The sequence below is a fragment of the Diospyros lotus genome, chromosome 11 (assembly GCF_014633365.1).
Source record: "Diospyros lotus cultivar Yz01 chromosome 11, ASM1463336v1, whole genome shotgun sequence".
Taxonomy (NCBI): Eukaryota; Viridiplantae; Streptophyta; class Magnoliopsida; order Ericales; family Ebenaceae; genus Diospyros; species Diospyros lotus.
Genome location: NC_068348.1, coordinates 19,601,578 through 19,623,386, shown reverse-complemented (window position 1 = coordinate 19,623,386; position 21,809 = coordinate 19,601,578). Strand labels below are relative to the sequence as shown.

The following is a 21,809-nucleotide window of genomic DNA, read 5'->3' as shown; positions in this document are numbered from 1 at the left end:
AATATGGTCAGTGTTAGTGTTGGTGTTGGTGTTTACAGATTATAAATTTTATTTATAGTTAGACTTTAATGAGTCCATGATTAAAATAGGCAACTCTATTAGCTACTCACGAGACCTTTCATCTATTTAGTGTTTACGGGATCTGTGTGTATGTGAGGTAGAATCTTATCATCATCGCTTTTTTTATATTTCACTTAAAAAACAAAACGAAATACAATAATAAAAAATTATTTTTATTTTAAACCTATGATTTCTAAATTTTAAGAAAGATTTTACCATTGCACAAATATTCATCCTCATTTAAAAAGTTGTTTTAAAAACAAAATAAACCGAAACCCCCCCTCCCCTTGAAGGTGATATTTCATTTGAAATATTTTATGGACAAAAATTATTGACAGATTAATACACTTCTCAAGAATTGATAAGAGCGTTGGTACGTAAAGTGGCAAGTCAAAAAAAAAAAAAAAAAATCATTTTAAGCGTTTTAGATACTTGAACTATCCTTTATAATCAAGTTTTTAATATTTAAAATAATTTTTTTAGACTTTTCACTTTATCAATACTTTTATCTATTCTTAGGAATTGTATTAATTATTTTTGTAAAATTTTCCTCTATTATGAATTAGACCTTAAGTTTTCTATTAGGTTAGAAATACTTTAGGAATATATTTTTTATAGGGTTAATAGAAACTGAATGTTAAAGACAAACTCCAACCATATTTATACAATTCTTTATTATTATTATTTTTTTTTGGATTACATTCCATTACTAGCGTTCTCAACCACCTTACTCCTAAAATTACAATAAGGAGGTAAATCATGGGATGTGCCAGAATGATCAGGGTGGTAGGCCTTGGCACCACTAATGCTACTCCTGAGGTCCTCCCCTAAAAAAAAACATTCTGCTTCCCCAAGAATCGAACCCATATTGAAAGCCCCCAGACAAGCTTGCTTGCCCCTTTGCCACTTGGCTATGCCCGAAGGGTAATTCTTCATTTATTTCTTTATACGTGGATTGCACGACTTATCTTTCTATTATATATATATGTATGTATGTATGTATGTATGTATACATAATTAAAGGAATTTTATATCTAGTGACTACTGACTATTGCTCTAAGAGTATAATAAATATACTTTGTTTTCAAATGATGTATCTTTATTACATCTTATACCTTTATTTAAAGAAAAATATACATGGTGTCGACATTTAGAATTAGTCGACTATGATTCGTTGGCCCGTCCTGATAGAATGATCTCGAGTATGAAGGAAAGAAAGTAATGACACAATCAATCAGACAATATGCAATAAGTTTTTACTAGATTCAGCCATAATTGTGTCTAGTCCATGACTGTTCTCTGATAATTTTGACAAAGTAACAGTCTGTATTTTTTTCATGTCTGTACAATAATTTTTGACCCCCTATTTATAATGTGAGGTATTTACAATTACATAGAACCACAAAGTGGTAACATGACACATAAGGGGACAAAATATCCTTATCAATTCCATGAAATCGGGAGTGGGCTCCGTATTACTAGGGATCTGGTTTGCATAAGGTAAAGTAGATGGGTCCCTCCTTCGGTTATTCAGTGACAATGTTGTTATGCGAGCTGAACAGTCAGCCAACAAGCTAGAGGCATCACTAGGAGCTCGCCCACTATTGTGGTCAGAGCTCGGGTTTCAGTAATAATGCGACCTTACTGAGATGTCTTCAGCCTTAGGTCTATTGGATTTCGAGAGGTTGGGCTCAATCTTTGGACTTATTCTCAGCTCAAAGCAGTCCAGACAATAGCCTAAGGCGATTCAAAAAATGTCCATAACACATGGTGCTTGAAGTTTAAGATAATTGCAAGAATATTACTCTTTGTGTTTGAGAAAATATAATAACTACCCTTGAAATTTAAAGTTACGTTGCAATTTTTCCTTACCATTAGTTAACTTTAGTTAAATATTCATAAATGATCAAAATGCCCTTATATTTACTAACTTCTTTCTCTTTCTCTTTCTCTTTAGAAATTAAATAGCTATTGTTATCTATGTTCTCTTCCAACGTGCTCTTTCTTCTTCTTCTTCTTTTTCTTTTACAACCCAACCTCCTTTACTCTCGCCATAGCCTGTTCAACCAGTGCCACTGTGGTCGTTGCCACCAACCACTTATGTTTTCGTCTAGTAATGAAATTGTTAATTCAAGAAAAAAAAAATATTAATTGAATAACGTGTATCTCAGTCGAGTAATAATTCAAAAAGAAAATGTCAAGTCTCGATACTTAAATTTATAATCAACTAAAAAGTTGATCTTAATCGAGTGACTTTAAGACTTAGTCAAGTAAACAAGAATATTAGTTGAGTAAGAACTATTGGACAAATAGTCAATCTATATGTACCTGGACTATTAATCGACTAATGAAAAAAGTTAATCGACTAAAGTTATATCTTAGTCAAGTAACAAAAGCGTTTAATCGAATATATATTTCAAATATTAAATAATTGAAAAATTGGTCAAGTAATAATGTATTTATGTAATGGAGTAATATCAAAGATTAATTAATCACTACTTAGCTTTTTTAAGCTCCAAATGGGTCTAGCTAAACCCATAAAACTGATTGTAAACGGTTCCAATTAATCCCACAAAATCTATGCATACAGTCCCAACTAAGCTCGCAAAAGCTAATTGTAAACTGTTATAACTAATCCTACAAAAGTTGTGTAAACAATTCCAACTGATCCCGCAAAAGTTGAATAGTAAGTTGTGAAAATTCTTAACGAAGAGTTAAGATAGTAGATATAGATAGTTAGTCAAATCACTATAAATTGTGTGTGCTGCATTCTTTACTTAGTTTTTATTTTTGTAAATTTTTCTTATAAAGTTTTGGATGATCTTAATTCATCCTCATTAAGAGTAATAGTTCTTCATGGTAGATTCGTACTTTCTCATCTACTTTAGTGTGGGCATTTTCAATTATGTCATGTGTATTAAAAAAGATATATTATACTTGGTATTCATGAGATTTTACTAAATTATATCATATATATCACATTAACATTCCTCTCCTAAATTAATGTTCACACATATGGATAATCACATACAACTTGTATCTCTTATCATATAAAGTAAATAAACAACAAATTTAATAAAAATGTTAGATAATAGGGTAAATTTCATGTAGCATCCCTTGGCTTAAAAAGAGGCATTGATTGTATTATTTGGGAAATAACATATATAGATCTGTTTCGACTTTTTTGGTCGCGCAATCCTTTCTCTTTGTCATCACATTATCACTATCAAACTTTTTATGAAATGATCAAAATACTCTCAAAATTTTCTCTTTATCTCCCTCCCCCCCCCCCCCCCCCCCCTCCCCCTCTCTCTCTCATTTCTACCTTAAACTAGAAAGTCTCCAAAAAGCCACAATTGAAGCATGGTTTCCTTTCTTTTCTCTCTTTAATTTCTTTCTTTGTTTTTCTAACATCTATTTTCTATTGCTAGCCTTTGAACTAGCCAATGAGGCAATTCGGAACTAGCCATCTAGGTTTTCAAATTTTGGTCTAGACTAGAAGATTGGATTAAAAAACATCTTCCAATTCAAAACCAAATACATTCAAATCTAGTCTTCTACTAACCTATGAAAAAAAAAAAAAACAAACAAACTAGTCTCAATCTGGTCCCAATTCTAGATTGAAGACTGAAAGTATAGTTTAATTCTTACCAAAAAAATCGAACCCAACCTAATAAAAGAAGGTTGAATGGTCTATTCATTTATACCTTAAGCTAGAAAGTCACTAAAAGGCCATAATTGAAGCATGGTTGCCTTTCTTTTCTCTCTTTAAATCCTTTCTTTTTCTGGCATCTATTTTTCTATCGCTCACCTTTAAACTAAGCCAACGAGGCCAAGTTTTCAATTTAGAACTAGCCATCTACATTATAATTGAAACCCAAATGAGAAAAAAAGAAATAAAGGAGAAAGAGAAAACACCTCATTCATCCTTTATTTATTTATTTATTTTGACAACGACAACGGTAGTAGCAGCGAGTAGGTTGAACATAAGGGTCTCCAAATTTTGGTCTAGACTAGAAGATTGGATTAAAGAACATCATCTAATTCAAAACCAAATACGTTCTGATCCAATTTTCTACTAACCTATGAAAAAAAAAAGAACTAGCCTCGATTTGGTCCCAATTCTAGATTGAAGGCTGAAAGTGTAGTTTAATTATTTTGGAATATTTATAAAGTTTGTGAATGTGTATACCTTTTAAAAAAATATTAGATTTTCTTGTTTCTTGAAGTTAATTTTGTGTGTAATACAATTAGTAGTGAATTACTTTTAAATTTACAATAGGAAATGGTAATTTTTTAGCTATTAATACATGTAAGGTGTATTTTTTTGGGTTCAAAATTCATATAAAAGATAAAAAAAAAAAAAAAAGAAGAAAGAAATTGGGACCAAACGAGACGAGATCAAATTGGTCCAATTTAGTTAAGTTTTCATTTATCTCAAACTGGTTTTCAATTTAGAATTTTTTTTTTAAAATTTCAACTTCAATTTATTCAATCTAAGATTGTGTTAGTCCATGCTAGACTAAATGAGCACCTCTAGTTGAACCTCTGATTCTTTTCTTCTTTTCTTTTGTTATTTTTTTTCCTATTCTTTTCTTCTTTTCTAGTATCTCTCTCTGTCTCATTCACTTTCTAAGTAGTGAATAAGTTGAGCTAACAAAGAAATAGAAATGACAAAAGGAGAAAAGGGTTTGGATTTTGTCTAATTCTTCTAACAATAAGGAAATTTATGTTATTTTGAAAAATATAAAACCCTTTTTGTAAAATTAAGTCTAGATAATAAGTATAGATAACTATTAGAAAAATGCTACTTGTACAAATAACTTGGCTACCAAGAGAATCGTCGAGAGCATCAAAATTCAAAAATACGTACCCTTACCTAATTTCTCGATGCAATCTCTAGATGAAGTCTCGAGCTTCATCCTGGATGAAGTCCGATCGAGCTTCATAATTAATGATGAAATCTGATCTATGAAGTTCAATTGGAATTCATCATTGGATGAAGTCCAAATCGATTGTCGGACTTGTACATCTCGTCGGTATATATAACATGATCCTAACTAGTAATACACTATGCATATACATTTCATTTCTTTATTTTGACCACGCGACAAAATTATTTAATATTCCCTTAACATCACATTTTGAGTGGGAGGGTGTGATGTAAATATGAAGCAAAATTCAAGAGGAAAATGCAAATTTGGTAAATAATTTTTGTAAATTGGGATGATATACACAAATTCATTCCTAATAATTTTATTATTATTATTATTAATTTTAAATAATACTACAACCATTAAAGAGTAAATTTTAACTCAAATACATATTTTAACTCTATGTACTTATACCATTTTTTCATTTAAACACTCAAACTTTTTATTATTTCAAAAATATTCTTGAACTATAAGATTTCGAGTTAATTACACTTCTAAAATTTTTATTATTTTAATTACACAATTGAATTCATTGATCTCTACAAATTTATGTGTAATTGACTTAAAATTATATAATTTAGAAATAAAGGTGTGCAATTGGTTACAACTGAATCGAATCGACCAAAAATCACTAATTGAACCAAGGCATATAATGCAACTAAAACGATCAAATCATCTAAACTAATCAAATTAACCGAAATTGAACTAACCGAATTTTGAGCTGCTATAATCAAACTAAAATTCTTACCAAAAAAATCAAACCTAATAAAAGATGGTTAAGTTGCTAATTTGGTTTGATTTTTTAATTAGTAATATTAAAAAAATTGAACCAAATAATTAACTTTTTTTAAAAAAAATAACCGAACCAAATCAAACATAATAATTGAATCGAATTGAATAATAAAAAATCTAAAGAGAAATAAATGAACCAAAATCAAACATAATAATTAAATCGAATTGAATAATAGAAAATCCGAAGAGAAATAAATGAACCAAATTGCTACTAATGAAAAATCGAATTAAAGTTTGATTTATTCAAATCTTTCATCACCCATGTTCAGAAATAAAATTAAAATAATAAAAAGTTTTTAAAATATTTTTTAAATAATAAAAAATTTAAATATCTAAACTAAGATATTTTTTGTTAATTTTTTTATGGGAGTAAGTGGACATAATCATAAAAAGATCAAAATGAATGACGTAGGAAGGAGGGAGAGGGAGACAAGAAAGTGGTCTCTCTCTCCGTATCTCAAGTCTGAACCCCAACTTGCATCATACAGCTCATCATCCATCCGCATCATTCTAGAATACACAGGCCTGGAGCCTCCGCCTCCGCCTCCACCCATCTTCCAATATCAACAAAATGCTTTACAATCAATCATATTTTCAAAAGATCTAACTTTTCCGGGAAAGCCGCCCTCCCCCATGCCACCGGAATCGATTCCCATCTCCGATTCAGTTCAGGGGTGGGTTTCCATGGCTGAAATCAAGCATATATAATTCGCCGCCACCCCACAACAAAATCAAATCGCAAGAAAGTGGAAGAAATTTTCCTGTATTAGAGCCAGTTACATTCTCTCACTGCCGTGGCCACAACACCCACCCCAGAGAATAAGAAGAAGAAGAAGAAGATGATGATGATGAAGAAACAGAAGCAGTTTCATAAACACCACCAACTCCAACACAAGCCAAAAGCAAGCAAGCAAGCAAGCAACCCTCGTATAACCATTTACATTTGTATATATATTCAAAATTTTCTTCCTCTCCGTCTTCGCCTTCGTCTTCGTCTCTGTAATGGAGCTCAGATTCTGGTTTTGGTCGTGATTAGGCGGCTGCGACAGCTCCTGTTTGGAGAGGGTAGTCTTGGGCCTTGGTTGGAGAGGAGTTACGCTGCGAATTCTTCTGGTTTTTCCTCAGAGCTCTCATGGAGTCTGAGAGGTTCCACTTCTTCTCCTTGGCTTCGTCTATGCCTATCTGTTCCCTTCTGCACTCTTCGCTGCAGAATGGAGTGTCCCCTCTGCAATTTCACAGACATAACCCTCAGACGGAATGAAGAGAGAAACCTAATTCAAGTTTAATTGAACACAACCAACACCAAGGCCCAAGTTGGAAAGAATTTCCTGTTTGGTTGCTGAGAAAAGCGGGGAAAATTAAAGAATTCCCCAATTTTGCCCGGAAATTTTCAACTACCAAGAACCGAAAATCACCAAAAACGAACTACTTTTGGACCAAACAAACGCACTGGGTTAAGAAGTGGAGTTAAATTAGGAGAAACTAATTACCTGTACATGAAGATGTCTTTGTTGTGGGGAAGGGGTTTGCTGCAGAGATAACACGCCTCCAAGAAATGGGGCTGCGGTTGCTCAAATCTCAGAGATCTGGGAGAAGAGGCGGTGGAGAGGGCCCGGCACAAGAGGCGGCGGCGGTGGCCGGCGGCTTCCGTGACGGAGAGAGAGGCGAGTCCGTCATCCTCTTCTATGAAACACGTCGACCTTCTGGCCGGCTTCGTGGAAGACGACTCCATGACTGAGAGAGAGAGAGAGAGAGAGAGAGAGAGAGAGATGGGACTTGGGAGCGAGGTCTGAGGACTGAAGTTTGGAGAGATAGGGGCTGTTACGAGTTATAAAGAGATACACGGAGAGGGATAGAGAGAGAGAGAGAAAGAAAGAGAGAGAGCAAAACTGGTGTAATCGACGGGTTTGGAGAAACGAGGGACTGAATCCATTGGCCAATGATTAAGCATCAGATATGCCCCTAATTATCTCACTAATTTACGGTTATGCCAGGATTGTGGGGGCGACGTCAGATTTGAACGGGGTGGCCAAAATATACCGACCCGACCCTGCCCTCGCATTATAGCGCTGCTGTGCTGCGATCATCGCAATTGCAATGGGTATGTTTGCAGTTTGATAAGGGCGGTGGTCGGGTCTTCTGTTGGTCCAAACTTGTAGGCCCAAACCCGCTCCACTTTCCAACGACCTTTCTTTTCCCCTTTTCTGTGGGATTTTTTATTTTATTTTTTATTTATTTTGTTTCTTTCTTCTCTTGTCTTCTCTGCTTCTGTAATAAGATGGGGCCCACCACGCCCCCTCCAATGCTCGTCAATTTCATCCACCTGCCTGCCTGCCTTCTGTCTGTACATTTTAAAAATAAATTAAACTCGAAAGCAGTGAGTGATGTCATTAAAGTTAATTACGAATTGTTATATGTATATACGTCTTAGACACGCACACACGATCACCATCATATTTTTTTTAAGAAATTCAATAAAAAAAAAAAAATCATTCATTTGGGAGATTGAAGTCAGTGGAAGAATAACAATGACAGCCAGTAAGGTGGGAGATAGCAATAACAAAATCCTATTATCTTTTAAATATCTTTTAATAAAATAATATTATAACAAAATAAATTTTAAATATTTTTCGTATGAAAAATATTATAAAATTTTTATTAAATTTTTTAAAATATATTAAATAACATATGCATCATTTTTTTGGGATTACGCTCTATTATTGGCGTCCTCAACCACCATGCCCATAAAGCTACACTGAGGAAGTAAATCGAGGGATATGTCCAAATGATCGGAGTGATAGGCCTTAGCACCACTAATATCACTCCTAAGGTCCCCCAGAAGGAAGCATTCTGCTTCTCCTAAAAATTGAACCCACACTAGAAATCTTCAGACAAACTTTCAGCCTATTCCTTTACCACTTGACTATGCCCCTAAGGAACATATGTGTCATTTTCTCTTACATGTAAGGTTTAATGTATGTTTATTTGGAATGAGTGAAATATATAAATATATATAAAAAATATCAGAGAAGAAATTATTTAATTTTTTTTAAAATCGTGAAATAAATTTAATAAATGTATTAAAAAGAATAGAAGTTATTATTCTTTTTTATTTATATCTTAATTAATAAATATTATCTTATTAGATTAATTAACAAGAGGGTTCGGTTCCGTTTAGGATGCACGCATCTTAAAAGAGTACTAGCCACGGCCACCGCAGTCGCCGGCCACTTCTTCTTCCATGACAATGGCATGCCAAGTTGAGAGCATTCCGTGAGCCTTGGGCGAGCCCCATGTCCCGTGACTTGACTTGCCCGCCAAGCAATGGCATGCCAAGTTGAGAGCATTCCGTGAGCCTTGGGGGAGCCCATGTCCCGTGACTTGACTTGCCAAGCATTAAGCATATACATATATATACATATGGGCCCTTTTGTAAAAGTATTGCCTTTTTAAGTTATTATGTCTGCCTGTAACTCTGTCTCTCACTCCCTAACATTAATATTTTTTCTTTTTTTTTTTTTTTTTTTGGGGGGGGGGGGGGGGGGGGGGTGGATCTGTCATTTCTTGATTCAAAAAGTTGCTCAGATATTGTATTTGTTGGATGTCTTCGTCACAACATGAAGTAAATTACATTTTTGTCTTCTTCTTCTATGAGATGAAGTTCAATTTATGACAATTTCTCTTCTAATGTATATCATTAATTGTAAATAACTTGCTGTTTTTTTATTAAGTCTCCCTTGAGCTATGTTTCTCTCCAAAATTGGAACAAAAACCCTTTTCTTCACACTAAAAATTTCAAATTTCAAGTCGATGAAAGAATGCCACCAATGATTGAACTTCTACAAACTAGTAGGCGGGTATATAAAAGGTGGTGTGGGGTAGGATGGAGTCTATACTCTTTTTCTAAATTTATCTTTGTCGGACAATTATTATGTTACTCAATACAGATAACATAACATTTTACTATATATATATATATATATGCATGTGTTTTCAACCACCAATATTAAAAGAGCTCTTAATGCATCCAAAACTAAAGGAATATTTAAAGCTTCCCAAACATTCAACTGTGAAATTTAGTTGCTCCAAAATCTTTCTTCTTTCATACGAATTTAAGGTCCATAATATAAGTTGGAATTTATATTTAATTCACTTGTACGTAAGTTGATTTCACATTGTGAGGGTTTTAATTTACTATAAGTGTGTTTTTGGCTAGTAAAATTATTTGTAATCGAGGTCAACTCTTGTACAAAAAGAACGATTTTAGTGCAACTTTCAAGTTTTTAATTTGAAGAGATACGACATAAACTTTTAAAAACGAATTTTCATAAAAATCTTAGATATTTTTATGCTTGCATATATTTGTTCATTAACAAGTTGAGGGATATATTTAAAATTTTATAAAAAAATATATATATCAAAATTCAAGAACAAAAATATGCATTTAGTTCGTGTAATTCATTAAAACTTGTATTTTATAAATTTATTTAAAATAATTAATATAAAATAGATGATATTTTGTGTTGATTGAAATAAATAAATAAATAAATAAATAATTCAAAAGTTCAAAATAAAACAACAAGTAGTACAAACACAACCTGTTATTGGATGCAGCGTTACACGTGCACAGCAGCAGCGCCACGCTGTTTGCCAGGTGTCTCCCATGCAGTAAGGCCGAAGAACGGCCATCCATCAGCTGTTTGCCAGGTGTGTCTTTTGCGTCAGCAGCTTCATTTATATATGTACTTCCGTTCTGTTTTGTACGACACACACACGGTAAGTATTGAGTGAAATGTAATTTTAACCCAACCAAAACGGCAAAACATAACGATTGACTGACGTAAAGAAAAAGAAAAAGGGCGTAGACTCTGCGTGGCCCTACCCACCCACCCGCCCGCAGCAGATCACGTCTCATAGTTTTGATTTGATGGATACATTTTTTATTATAAAATATTAATATTTACACTAAAAGCCTAAAAATATTTAAGGAGGTGAAATCATATATATGATCTTTATTTTTAAAATTACAAGTGCGGTTTTATTGGAGGCTTTTTTTTTGACATGTTTTATTTTTTAATTATATTATTACTTATATTGTGAGGAGAGTCACTTTGTGACTTTGAGGGTATGTCTTAACTAAAGATATAGACTTTATGAGTTTTTTTCTTAATAAATTCTTATTTATAAAAAAATTATTATCACCAATACAATATTTGTATAGGTTTTAAGTCTTTTAGGTGTCAAGTTTTTTTCATTTTATCAATCGCGTCATCTAATATAGTTTGTCACGATAACTAATAAAATATAATAACAATAAATGATAATCTATAATTGAAACTAAATTGAAAGTTTGATACTCCCATTAATTAATAAAATTAAAATTAAATCTAAAATTAAGAAAGAAATCTAATATTATTTACATGACTAAATAGATAATTTCAAAACATTTAAATATGGGCGATAAGCCACGTCCATTTGCCTTAACGTTTAAAAGTTTGACGAAAGATTTTAAAAGTCTGAGCTTGACTAGCTAGAACATTCGGACAAATTTTAAATTTTATTTAAACGTCTGAGAGTTATCTCTCATACATTTGAACCCTTCCGAAAGCTAAAAAGAATATTAAGATGCTTGAGTGAAATCTCTAGGATGTTCGAACAAGTGTTAGAGACGCTTGAAATAAGCAAATTCAATTGATATATTATTTACAAGATTGAACCCTAGTTTTCAAATATCAAAATAAAGACATCACTCTTTACATTCTTTAGGTCATCGGGCCTTCAAACATGGGCAAATGTTTTCTCTATCTTCTCTTCTATCCTCTCAAACAATTAGATTGATGGATCTATATTAACTGAGGTAAGGAGATGACGAAAAAGAGAAAAAAAATTAAAGACTTAAAAAGTATTAAAGATTTGCAAAAATGGTGAGTGTTCTTGCTAAAGCAAAAGGCATTGGTTGTGGTGCGAGTCCCTTGCATTTACATCTTTGTATTTATTTATTAATAGAAGTTATGAAAATGGATATTAATTTTCTTAAATTTATTTAGTTGTAAGTGATGGATCTCACACTTATTGTGAGGGAGTTTTTACTTGCTTCAATGATAGTTTTTGTTAAATAAAGAGATTGTGTATTTACTCACTTATAATCGAGGAGATTCTCACGTATCTTAATGTGAGAGAAGAAGAAGCGATCTTATTCGACAAGGGATTATATATGTAGGTTTTAGCTCCTTTATAAGATAGGGATTTTTTTATATATATATATAAATAAGATGGGGATTTTTCATACCGAACCTTTCAAAATTTACCTTAAAAGAAAGAAACTATAGGCTATAAGTCTCGAGACAACCAATTTAGTCCCCGGCTTGGCTTGGTTTAGTACATGGCCAACAAATTAGTTATTATAGAGATACGAATACTAGCGTAATAATTGGTAGGGCAATTAAGGGAGGAGAGAGGAGGAAACGAGGAAGAAGAGGAGAAAATGTGAGGAATATTGCTTTAATTCATCGTAATAATTCTGTATAAATGCCTAGAGCTAAATACATAACCACTTTTAGATCTTTAGGGAATTAAACAATTGCCTATAATATGTTCTTCGAGGCCCACTAAGAGAAATAACCAACGAGAACAACATGAAATAATGTAAAAATAATAACCAACACTAATAATAAAGATATGGACGTGAGTAACAACTGTCCTGACTTTGTCCGAAAACTACATACATCTCATGTATAGCATCGACATCAAATATTTATATACCATTATTGTATCTAAAAGTAATAAGGGTGTATAAATAAATAGGAATAAGAGTGATTCATAATAATGTAATGTAAAGTGATTAACTTTTGGCATTAAATTTGTAAATTATATACCAGTGGACACCAAAATAATTACTAAATATGAAAGCAAAATATAAGACTTCAACTTGAAATTGAAATTGAAATTGGGATGGGGCCAGGCTTACAAATGAATCTATATATTATTATTATTATTATATAGCAGACCTAACACTTCACACTTGTGTATAAAATAATGGGATTCGACAAGAGTGATGGTCACATTTGTTTAAAGTTGGAATTACATACGTGTTGTTTAGTACAAAACCAAGGGAAGATATCTGGGAAACCGGGGATGAAGAAGAAGAAGAAGGGGGCCAATCAGCCCAATGGCTCACAGATTTTTTGTGGGTTGGTTGGTTTGGATTGCGAAAGGTGGAGCCCCAATTTCAAGAACCCAACTTGCATCTGGGGGGGGACACTTGTTCTAAGACTTTTCACGTTACTTGCTCGCTCAGGAGTGTCCAATGACCCCATTCCCCCTTGGACTACTATAATAAAAACAATGCATCATGATGGCGATGATGACCACGATGGTGTTAGAGATTCTAGTTAAAATAGTTGTTCGAGTTAACGTTTGCCCATGCAGACAAAATGAGAGGGGGGGCCGTGGGGCCTCGCACGGCCCCCACTCCCCCGCTTTATATGCACGCGTCGAGATCTGTTAGTTAAAATATCTTTTTTAATCTTTATATTTATACGTTTCTTTATTTAAATATTTAATTTTTTTGTTATTTTAAATGCACCCATAAATTTATATTTTCCTTATAAATTTTTTATTATTTGTTGATGCGTGTAATTGACTCAAAATTACATACTTCAAAAGAGTATCTAAAATAATAAAAAAATTAAATATCTAAATTTGGGGGAGAATCTAGAGCTTAGTTTAGTTTGAGATGAGATGGGTTGAGTTAAATAATGGTTGGGTGTTGTTTCGTGAGAAAATCTCCTTTCTTAATTTAATCCTATCATCCTCCAACCCCCTGCTTGCTTGCTTCTCCCTTCCCACCGGAATTCATTCACTGGGAAAATGACACACACACACACACACACACACACTAATTAAGTATGATATATTTTAGTAGGCTGTGCTGAGTAATTTGGCGCCATGCGTTGAGTTGTTAGTAAAGGAGAAACTAAAATAATCACTTCTAGACAGCACAGCAGAGCGAGCGTTATCCCAAATCAACATTTAATTAAAATCTCTTTATAATTTACTTATCAAATCATTTTAGTTATATATAACAACTTTTGTTAATTAATAAAAGATGGGAGAGAGATTTGAATGACTTGAGATTTCGTTATCCATGGTGCTAATATAGTATCTCAGAATTTGCCAGTTTTGGATTAGAATATATATATATATATATATTTTATGACCCGTGCCTGGACTTCTCTCGTTTAGTTCCGGAGGAGATTGACTTTTTCCCTGATTCGACCTTCAGGTAAATTAGATACGTTCGCAAGCCTATACACTTTCAAACGGATTCGCAATCAATTCCTACCAAATTGGATATTTGTATTTCTCGAAAAGAGTTAAGCGAGCTGATCTCAACCCAACAGGTTGGCTCAATCTCCCGAGGCCTAAGCCGAGCTCGTCAGAGCAAGCTCAAGCATTGTTGAAACCCGAGCTTAGGTTGCGGATCCTAGCGAGCTCCCAGTAATGCTTCCAGTGAGCTCTTAGGGATATTCTCAACGAGCTCCCAGCGATCTCTCTAGCTCGCTGACCAATAGTTCAGCTCACCGGTCAAATTATTCAACTTGCATAACAACATTGTTGCTGAATAACCGAAAGTTACCCACATATTTTACCTAATGCAAACCAGATCCCTGATAATACGAAACTCACTCTCAATTTCATGGAATTGATAAGGACATTTTATCCCCATGATGTTATTTTATCACTTTTTGATTTTATGTAATTATAAGCACTTATCGTTTTAAATAGAGGTAAAAAATATCATTGTAAAGGGGATGCAACCATAAGAATATACTGTTACTCTACCGAAATAATCAGAAAACAGTCGTGGAATAGGTATTATTCTAACTGAACCACGTAAAATCTTTCTGTCTTTGCTTCCATTTGATTCCTCCTCCTTGCATTTTGGCTAATTTTCTCATTATGAGTCTAAGAATCACAGTCGGTTAATTTTGAATGTCGACATTATTTTTATCAAAAATTAATCTCCTGACATTCTCAAAAAACTTAAAAATTTTGTCAATTAAGCCATGTTCATGGAGAACATTTGGACTAGAATTTGTTCTTATTATACTTGGTGACTTGAGAATTTATTCGTGGATTACCAGCCTCTTACTATTGGTTATTATCTCTTTACATAATATTGATCATTACCCGTTGTGTAGGTCCCACTGAATAGCTAGCCTTTCATCAATCTTGAGTGTGAATACATTGTTGAGTTGACAGATCTAAAATGAAACCGATCCATACGTTAATACCAAACCAAAGAAACAATGAACATTCAATCATTGTGCATTAGTAATGTCACCCAAATTACATTTAGGCATAATGTCTTTCCTTTTCTATCTCTCTCACTCACTCGCATTTATCAAATGCGTTGGCATTGTTGGGTTGGCACAAAGCATGATGCCATATATTCAAGAGGAGGAGGTGGATTGGGTGTTTAAGAATTTAAAAAATTTGTGAAGATTTTAAAAGATAAATCATAAAATAGTGAAATGTAAACAAAAACACAATTAAAATAATGATACAGACATAAGAATTTTAGAGCGGTTTGATTAAACCCAACCTAATTCACTACTTTAATTCTCCACTAAGGATTTTTAAATTTATTAAAATCTCATACTTTACCAAGTAGATCATCTAGCATAAACTGCTAGAAAAATACAATCTTTTACTTATACACAAGTAGATATTCTAACTCATAAATTAATAAATACAAGAATGATATATAAAGAAAATATCTAAGAGTAGACACTTTCAGTTACAATGATTTCTCAAATGAAAACACAAAAATTATAGCAAGATAATACAATTGATAAGTGTAGCTTTTTGAGAAGTATGAATACAAATGTAAGTTCAAATTATTTTATTATAGTCCATTAAACTTCTCCAGAAATTTTTCGGACTGTATTTGTAGGTTTTTTCAAATATTGAAGAAAAACTAATCATTTTAAACTGTTGGAACTTACAAAAATAACCATTAAAGTGATTTGCGATAAAAACGATTGACAGACTCAAAAAAACGATTGACCGAAAGGAGAAAAAGAGTTGACATGGACAAAAATGGTCGACAATTTAGCTTTCAATTTTAAAAACATGGTTGACAGAATGAGTTTCAAAATGAGTGCAATATTCCGACACTCTTAACACATTTGATTTCAAACTAAATACCAAAAATTCATTTCAAATGAATATATATAGGATTTTGTAAATATTAAAAGCACATAAATCCATTGGAGTTGAATGAATAAAATATTTTCTATTTTTAAAAATAAAATTTAAATTATTTTCAAATATAAAAAATATAAAAATTTTCATTATCAAAACATTATCAAATACAAAAGGACAATCATTATTTGTGCTTTCTTAGGGTTGGAGGACCCTCCCAACTACAAATTAATGTTTATTAAGAAGGGTGTGTTGGTTGGTTATGACAAGAACAACCCTTAGAAGTAGGGTAATTTTGAAGAAAAATTCTTGAGAGTCAGACGGATTGACAGATAAATTTACAGAATGTGAGCTAAAAGACTAAAATGTTCTCTCCCACATTGTATTACACTTTTTTTAATATAACGTGGGTAAGGATATTTTAATATTTTATTTTTCATTATGTAAATCTGTCTGCTAATATGTCTGATTATGTAGAAGAAGAATAATTTTGAGTATCTTAATGTGTTAGATTTGTTTTGTTGGTGTGAATGGGCTTTGTTGGGCTGGCGCCACCTTAGCTATTATTATTTATGGTCTTAATAATTAGTAGCATCTATCTACACTACAGCAAGCCATAGCTAAGAGACAGACAGCGGCTGTTTCTCTTTCTTTGGGCTTCTCCTAGTTGCTACTGCCAGATCCAAGCCCAGAGTTACTAGACCGGGCTGGAATTAATGAAAACCAGACCCCCAATTTCATATAAGCTTCTCTCTCATATCAATTATCGCGTTAAGCTGTTGGTCTTAGATTTATTATTGCCCTTTTTGGCTTTGGATGATTCCACGGATGCCACTTATGGGTAACGAATGGTGATTTATGAGGTTGCAAGTATGGTTCTAATCGAGTTGAGTTGAGCAAAGTTGATCTCGAACTCGTTAAGTCAATTTTTTTTTTTTTTTTTAAGTAAAGTCATTAAAATTTATTTTTACATAACAAAAAATATAATAAATATAAGTATAAAATTTTAAAACAAATATAATAACATTGTTTAAAGAAACATAAACATCCTTATAGAAACCACAAACATAAATAATAAAATATTAATACAATAATAAAAAATATTTATTTTGTGAACTTGTTCACAAATTTCTTCGCAACCCAAATCGAGTCGAGATTTGTCTTGTTCAAGTTTGACTCGTTTATAATACGAGCCAAACACAAATGAGTTCTTATCGAGTCAAATGCCAAGCAATTCACAGGAAGCTAGGTTCGTTTACAACCCTGGTTATTAGTGAAAAATAAATATTTGATTGTTTCTCAAATTGGTTTGGTTCAAGCTAAAATAACGGGATAATGATGTTTTTAAAAAATTGATAAAGAGAATTTAAATAAGATATCATTTTTCTGAATGAAATTATCAAATAAAAGAATTTATATTTGAATTCAATAAAAAGAAAAGAAAAACAAAAAACCAAGATCATGTACATTATCCCCAAAATCCAAAAAAAAAAAAAAAAACAGATAAATTTGGGCCCCAATGGGAGATAGGCCTGTGTTGATTTTGGGTTGGGCCCATTAAGAGGTGACCACCTCAAGCATCCACTGTCTGACGGTGAGGCAGAGAGGGCAAGCTTGCGCCACCACCCCACATTCCGCGCATAGGCAGAGGTGGCGGCACGGCAGCACCACAACCGTCGCCGCCCGCTTCCTGCAACCCTTACAACACGGCCCGCTTCCCATCGCTTCCACTCTCTCCGGGTCAATGTACGCCGATTCTGCGTCCTCCGCCTCTCCTCCGCCCAACTCCACCGCCTGCTTCCCTCCGGCGCCGCTCATCACGACCTTCTGTAGCTGCGCCTGCAGCGCCGCCGCCGCAGCCTCCTGCGCCCTCGCGCGCGTCTGCCACGCCTGACCCTCCGCCCTCAGCTGCGCTGCCAGCGCCTCCAGCTCCGCGTTCCGCCGCACGGCCTTCTCTAACTCGGCATCCTTCTCCCTTAGCCTACGCGCCGCCGACACTTCCGCCGCCCCCAGCAGCTCACGGTAGTGCCTCTGCCGCTTCTCTGCTAACATGCGCCGCAGCTCCTCTCCCTGACATAATCATCGGCTAAAATTAACCCCCCCTTTTGGGTAACCGACATTGCCGGTCAAATTGAAAAATCCGGCGGGCCATATCGGGAACTTACCTGGGCTTGAAGAAATTGCTGGATTTCATCTCTCTGCTGCCTGATTGGGGCCGCAAAATCTTCCGATAAGACTGATAATAAAAGCGAAGATTGAGGAGAAGAAAAAGCTTGCCGGCTCAAGTTCTGTTGCTGTTGTAGTTGTTCGCCGGAGGCTAACCGGAGACCGGTCAACACATCGATTAGCTGAGATTGTTGGATGCGGAGCGGATTATATACCGACGATTCTCTTCCCCTCTTACGCGGATTACTTCCCACTGTGAAGAAATTCAAGACCGCTAAGAAAAAAATGTTGTTGTCCGGAGGCGTCAAGTTTGAGTTTTTGAGTCTCACTTGTTCCCCACTAAATCTTCAGATGAAATTAAAAAGACGACTCACCTCCGTTTCTGAGAATCATCATCTGATGGTGGCTCTGATCAACAAATCCTCCTCCCCCGCCGGGCTGTGGCTGCAACTGCAAGGAATAGTCGATAGGCGGGTTCTTCCCTTCTTGCACGCTCCTGCATGATCATGATCAAAACGACGACCCAACTTCAAATTAATTCACGCAGAGAGAGGGAGAGAGAGAGAGAGAGAGAGGAGCCAAGAAAATGAAGGAAAACCTTTCTAGGAAGAGCACGTTTGAAGGGTGCTGAGCCTGGACCGCCATTGCTGTCCGATGAGCAATATTCAGAGAGAGGGATAGAAAGACGATGAAACAAGTTATGGCGAAAGCAAGGCGGGCTCTGCGAAGGGACAAAACCCAATATATACACGAAAGAATTCAATGAATTTCAACGTGTACAAGAAGCGGCCTGGCGCCCAGCATCATGCTTCCTCTACTTTCTCGTCCTCTCTCTCTCTATCTATCTATCGCTTTGTTTTCACCTATATACTTTTCTTTTCCCTTCTTTTCCTTTGTTGCTATGCAGAGGGAGAAACAGAAAGAGAGGGGGAGGGAGAGAGAGAGAGATGCGACTGAATCGAATCGGTCCAACGAAGAGAGAGACAGCCTCTCCTTTACTTGTTCCCCTTCTTCGCTTGGCTTTTCCTCCTTGCCTTACCTCATCATCTCCCGCCCCATATATCTTCAATCAATACTTAAATCTTCAATTTTCTTTCCTTAAATTTTCTCGGGAAAGTTCGTAAAAAGCACATCTTGACTTGGGGCTCCCCGATGCAGCCCAACTCTACCGCTACAATTTATTTATTTAAAAAAACAACAGTACGATAGCATCAATAATTAATTAATTAATTAATTTGATTGAAAAAATAAATAAATAAATCAAAGCTTTCTTTCTAAAAATTTATTTTTAATTCTTCGAGATATGGGGTTTTCTTGATCTCTAATTTTGGGGAAAGGTTGAATATGACTTGGTTTTGAAGATTGAATCTCTCTCTCTCTCTCTCTCTCTATCTCTCTGTTTCCTTATCTTAGAAAATAGAGAAAGATCAGAAGACACTCCGACCCCAATGCAAGGTTGTTGGCTTGGGGCTCTCCTTACTCCTAATTCCCTTCTTCTCCCAGAAATCAATGTTTTTGTTGGAACAAACAAATTTTCTTCTATGACGACTATGTCAACATATTCATTTTCATCTCATCATCATCATCAAGCCCAAGGGATCATCATTCCACATATGTGATCTTCAAATCTTGAGATATATATATATATATATCAATCAAATTTCTAGTGGACTAAATAAATTCCCCACCCGCGCGCCTGCCCGCCCATATATACCCTGTCAATAATGCTTGCTTGATTAGTGGCTTTGAGATGCTTTCAAATCTCTTTTTCAGGATTTATCATTCTAAGTTATAAATTTCATTTTTTACCCGCTACTAATTAACATATTATATATATATGTATTTAAATCACGATATCTTATATATAGATAAAACCCCACCATATATATATATATATAGTTTTTAGTCATTCTTTGACAAAATTTTAGGTAGACTACTTTTTATTATTCTAATTAGTTTAAAAATAATATAAAAAAATGTCTATCTATCCCATTAATTGTTGAAAAATAGAAAAAAAAAAGGTTCAATAATGAGTTTAATTTAAAAAGAGTATAGCTATATATATACAATAAATCCTCAATAGTTTTCATAATAATTAATTTTATTAAAAAATTAACACGCAACAAGTAGTCATGTAATTAAATATATAACATATTTATCTATATATATTTCACTTTAATATGATCAGAAAGTACGTAACTGGGTATAAACTTTGAACCAATTAATTAAGAGAAGCTATAATTAAGCTATGCATTTTTCATATAAATCATGATATATAGAAGGGCATATATATATATATATATATATAAACAAAAAGAAAAGAAAAGATAAGATAGGGGGAAGGGGTAGTAGTTCAGCTTGTGGTCATGGGTAATTAGTCCATCCATCTTGAGAAGATAATAATTCACAATTCCAATACTAATTAATTTTTGTAGATTAAGCCATGGCTCCATCTTGACAGCAACGTATGCTTTGTTCCAACCACTATGTCCCTTCATCCACCATTCATATTAAAACCATGAGCCCTGCCTTCTTCTTGTCTTTTTCTTCCACAATTCAAACATCCATATAATACATGCTTTGTAAACTAATGCACACACAAATATATATATATATATATATATCTGTAAATGGATTCAAAGTCCAAACGTTTCACGGCTCTCATCCATTAATTTTATATTTAATATTTTCATATATATATATATATGTATGCATGTTTCTTTGATATTCGCATCCTAATTAAGACAAACACTAAAAAAAAAAAACAACTTTAAGATCAAAATAGTACGTGATAAACTTATGGAGATTTTTCCATAATTTGGCTTTCATTTTTTTTGGATGATTTTGTGTCCTTGAATGCATATATACATTTACATATATATATATATATATATGCGCGAGAGAAAAGGGGAGGAAAGCGCCTTCTCTGCAACCAAGAAGCATATATATATATATATGTATATATTTGCTTTAATTGATGGAGGGGAGAGGTGACAAAGAAAGAAAGACAGAAAGAAAGAAAGAAAGAAAGAGAGAAGCCACCTAATAAATGGAAAGGAGGGAGCGAGCAAATTAAATGTGAACGTGAGGATTTGGAAGAGCATCCCGCAATTTGTCTTAACCCAAAGGTCCCACCTTTTATTTAGTTAATTACTGATCTTCCTCTTCGATATCATGATCACCTTATATTATACATACAAAAGTACATATCATCCTCAATATATATATATATATATATACACTGAAATGTTCTGATAATTAGCTAGCTAGCTGGCTAGGGAGCTCTCTTGTTATTGATATATATCAATTGCGTGTCATTGATGGGTAGATTATATACGCCAACAGGAAGATATCATGATGCGTAATCCCCTACCTCATTCAGACTCCTCTTATTTTCACTTATAGAAGCCAACTTAATGCCATGGATGTTGGACCCACCCCTATATATATATATATATATCTCCTGCTCAACCATCTCAGCAAAATCAATAAACCAATGAATTAAGCAGCATCAGGTTATGATCGAGCAGATAATTAAGATTTCGAATATTTTGAAACTGATGATGGAAGATAATTATCTCAACATATCAGTCAATAGCGTTACATATGTATATATATACTCCATGAGCCAAATGCCATCTCATAATT

At 33.9% G+C, this 21,809-nt stretch overlaps 2 protein-coding genes across 2 annotated transcripts; both read right to left on the bottom strand.

Annotated features, from left to right (window-relative positions):
- Window positions 1-6,518: 6,518 nt before the first annotated feature.
- On the bottom strand, window positions 6,519-7,633 carry LOC127813562 (FCS-Like Zinc finger 2-like). Its single transcript, XM_052354584.1, has 2 exons — window positions 7,277-7,633; window positions 6,519-7,011 (listed from the first exon to the last, which is right to left on the bottom strand). The coding sequence occupies exons 1-2, from the start codon at window positions 7,516-7,518 to the stop codon at window positions 6,819-6,821; spliced, it is 435 nt and encodes a 144-aa protein (XP_052210544.1). The 5' UTR covers window positions 7,519-7,633; the 3' UTR covers window positions 6,519-6,818.
- Window positions 7,634-17,391: 9,758 nt separating this feature from the next.
- On the bottom strand, window positions 17,392-19,229 carry LOC127813561 (BOI-related E3 ubiquitin-protein ligase 1-like). Its single transcript, XM_052354583.1, has 4 exons — window positions 18,760-19,229; window positions 18,536-18,657; window positions 18,161-18,414; window positions 17,392-18,065 (listed from the first exon to the last, which is right to left on the bottom strand). The coding sequence occupies exons 1-4, from the start codon at window positions 18,804-18,806 to the stop codon at window positions 17,553-17,555; spliced, it is 936 nt and encodes a 311-aa protein (XP_052210543.1). The 5' UTR covers window positions 18,807-19,229; the 3' UTR covers window positions 17,392-17,552.
- Between the last annotated feature and the right edge of the window lie 2,580 nt (window positions 19,230-21,809).

What these genes read in the sequence shown, in the direction of transcription:
- LOC127813562 (XM_052354584.1), bottom strand. Translation starts at nt 7,518, where the DNA reads ATGGAGTCGTCTTCCACGAAGCCGGCCAGAAGGTCGACGTGTTTCATA. An exon ending in AAAGACATCTTCATGTACAG is followed by an intron (nt 7,012 to 7,276) that starts GTAATTAGTTTC and finishes GTGAAATTGCAG; the next exon opens with AGGGGACACTCCATTCTGCA.
- LOC127813561 (XM_052354583.1), bottom strand. Translation starts at nt 18,806, where the DNA reads ATGGCGGTCCAGGCTCAGCACCCTTCAAACGTGCTCTTCCTAGAAAG. An exon ending in AACGTGCTCTTCCTAGAAAG is followed by an intron (nt 18,658 to 18,759) that starts GTTTTCCTTCAT and finishes ATGATCATGCAG; the next exon opens with GAGCGTGCAAGAAGGGAAGA. An exon ending in GATGATTCTCAGAAACGGAG is followed by an intron (nt 18,415 to 18,535) that starts GTGAGTCGTCTT and finishes ATTTCTTCACAG; the next exon opens with TGGGAAGTAATCCGCGTAAG.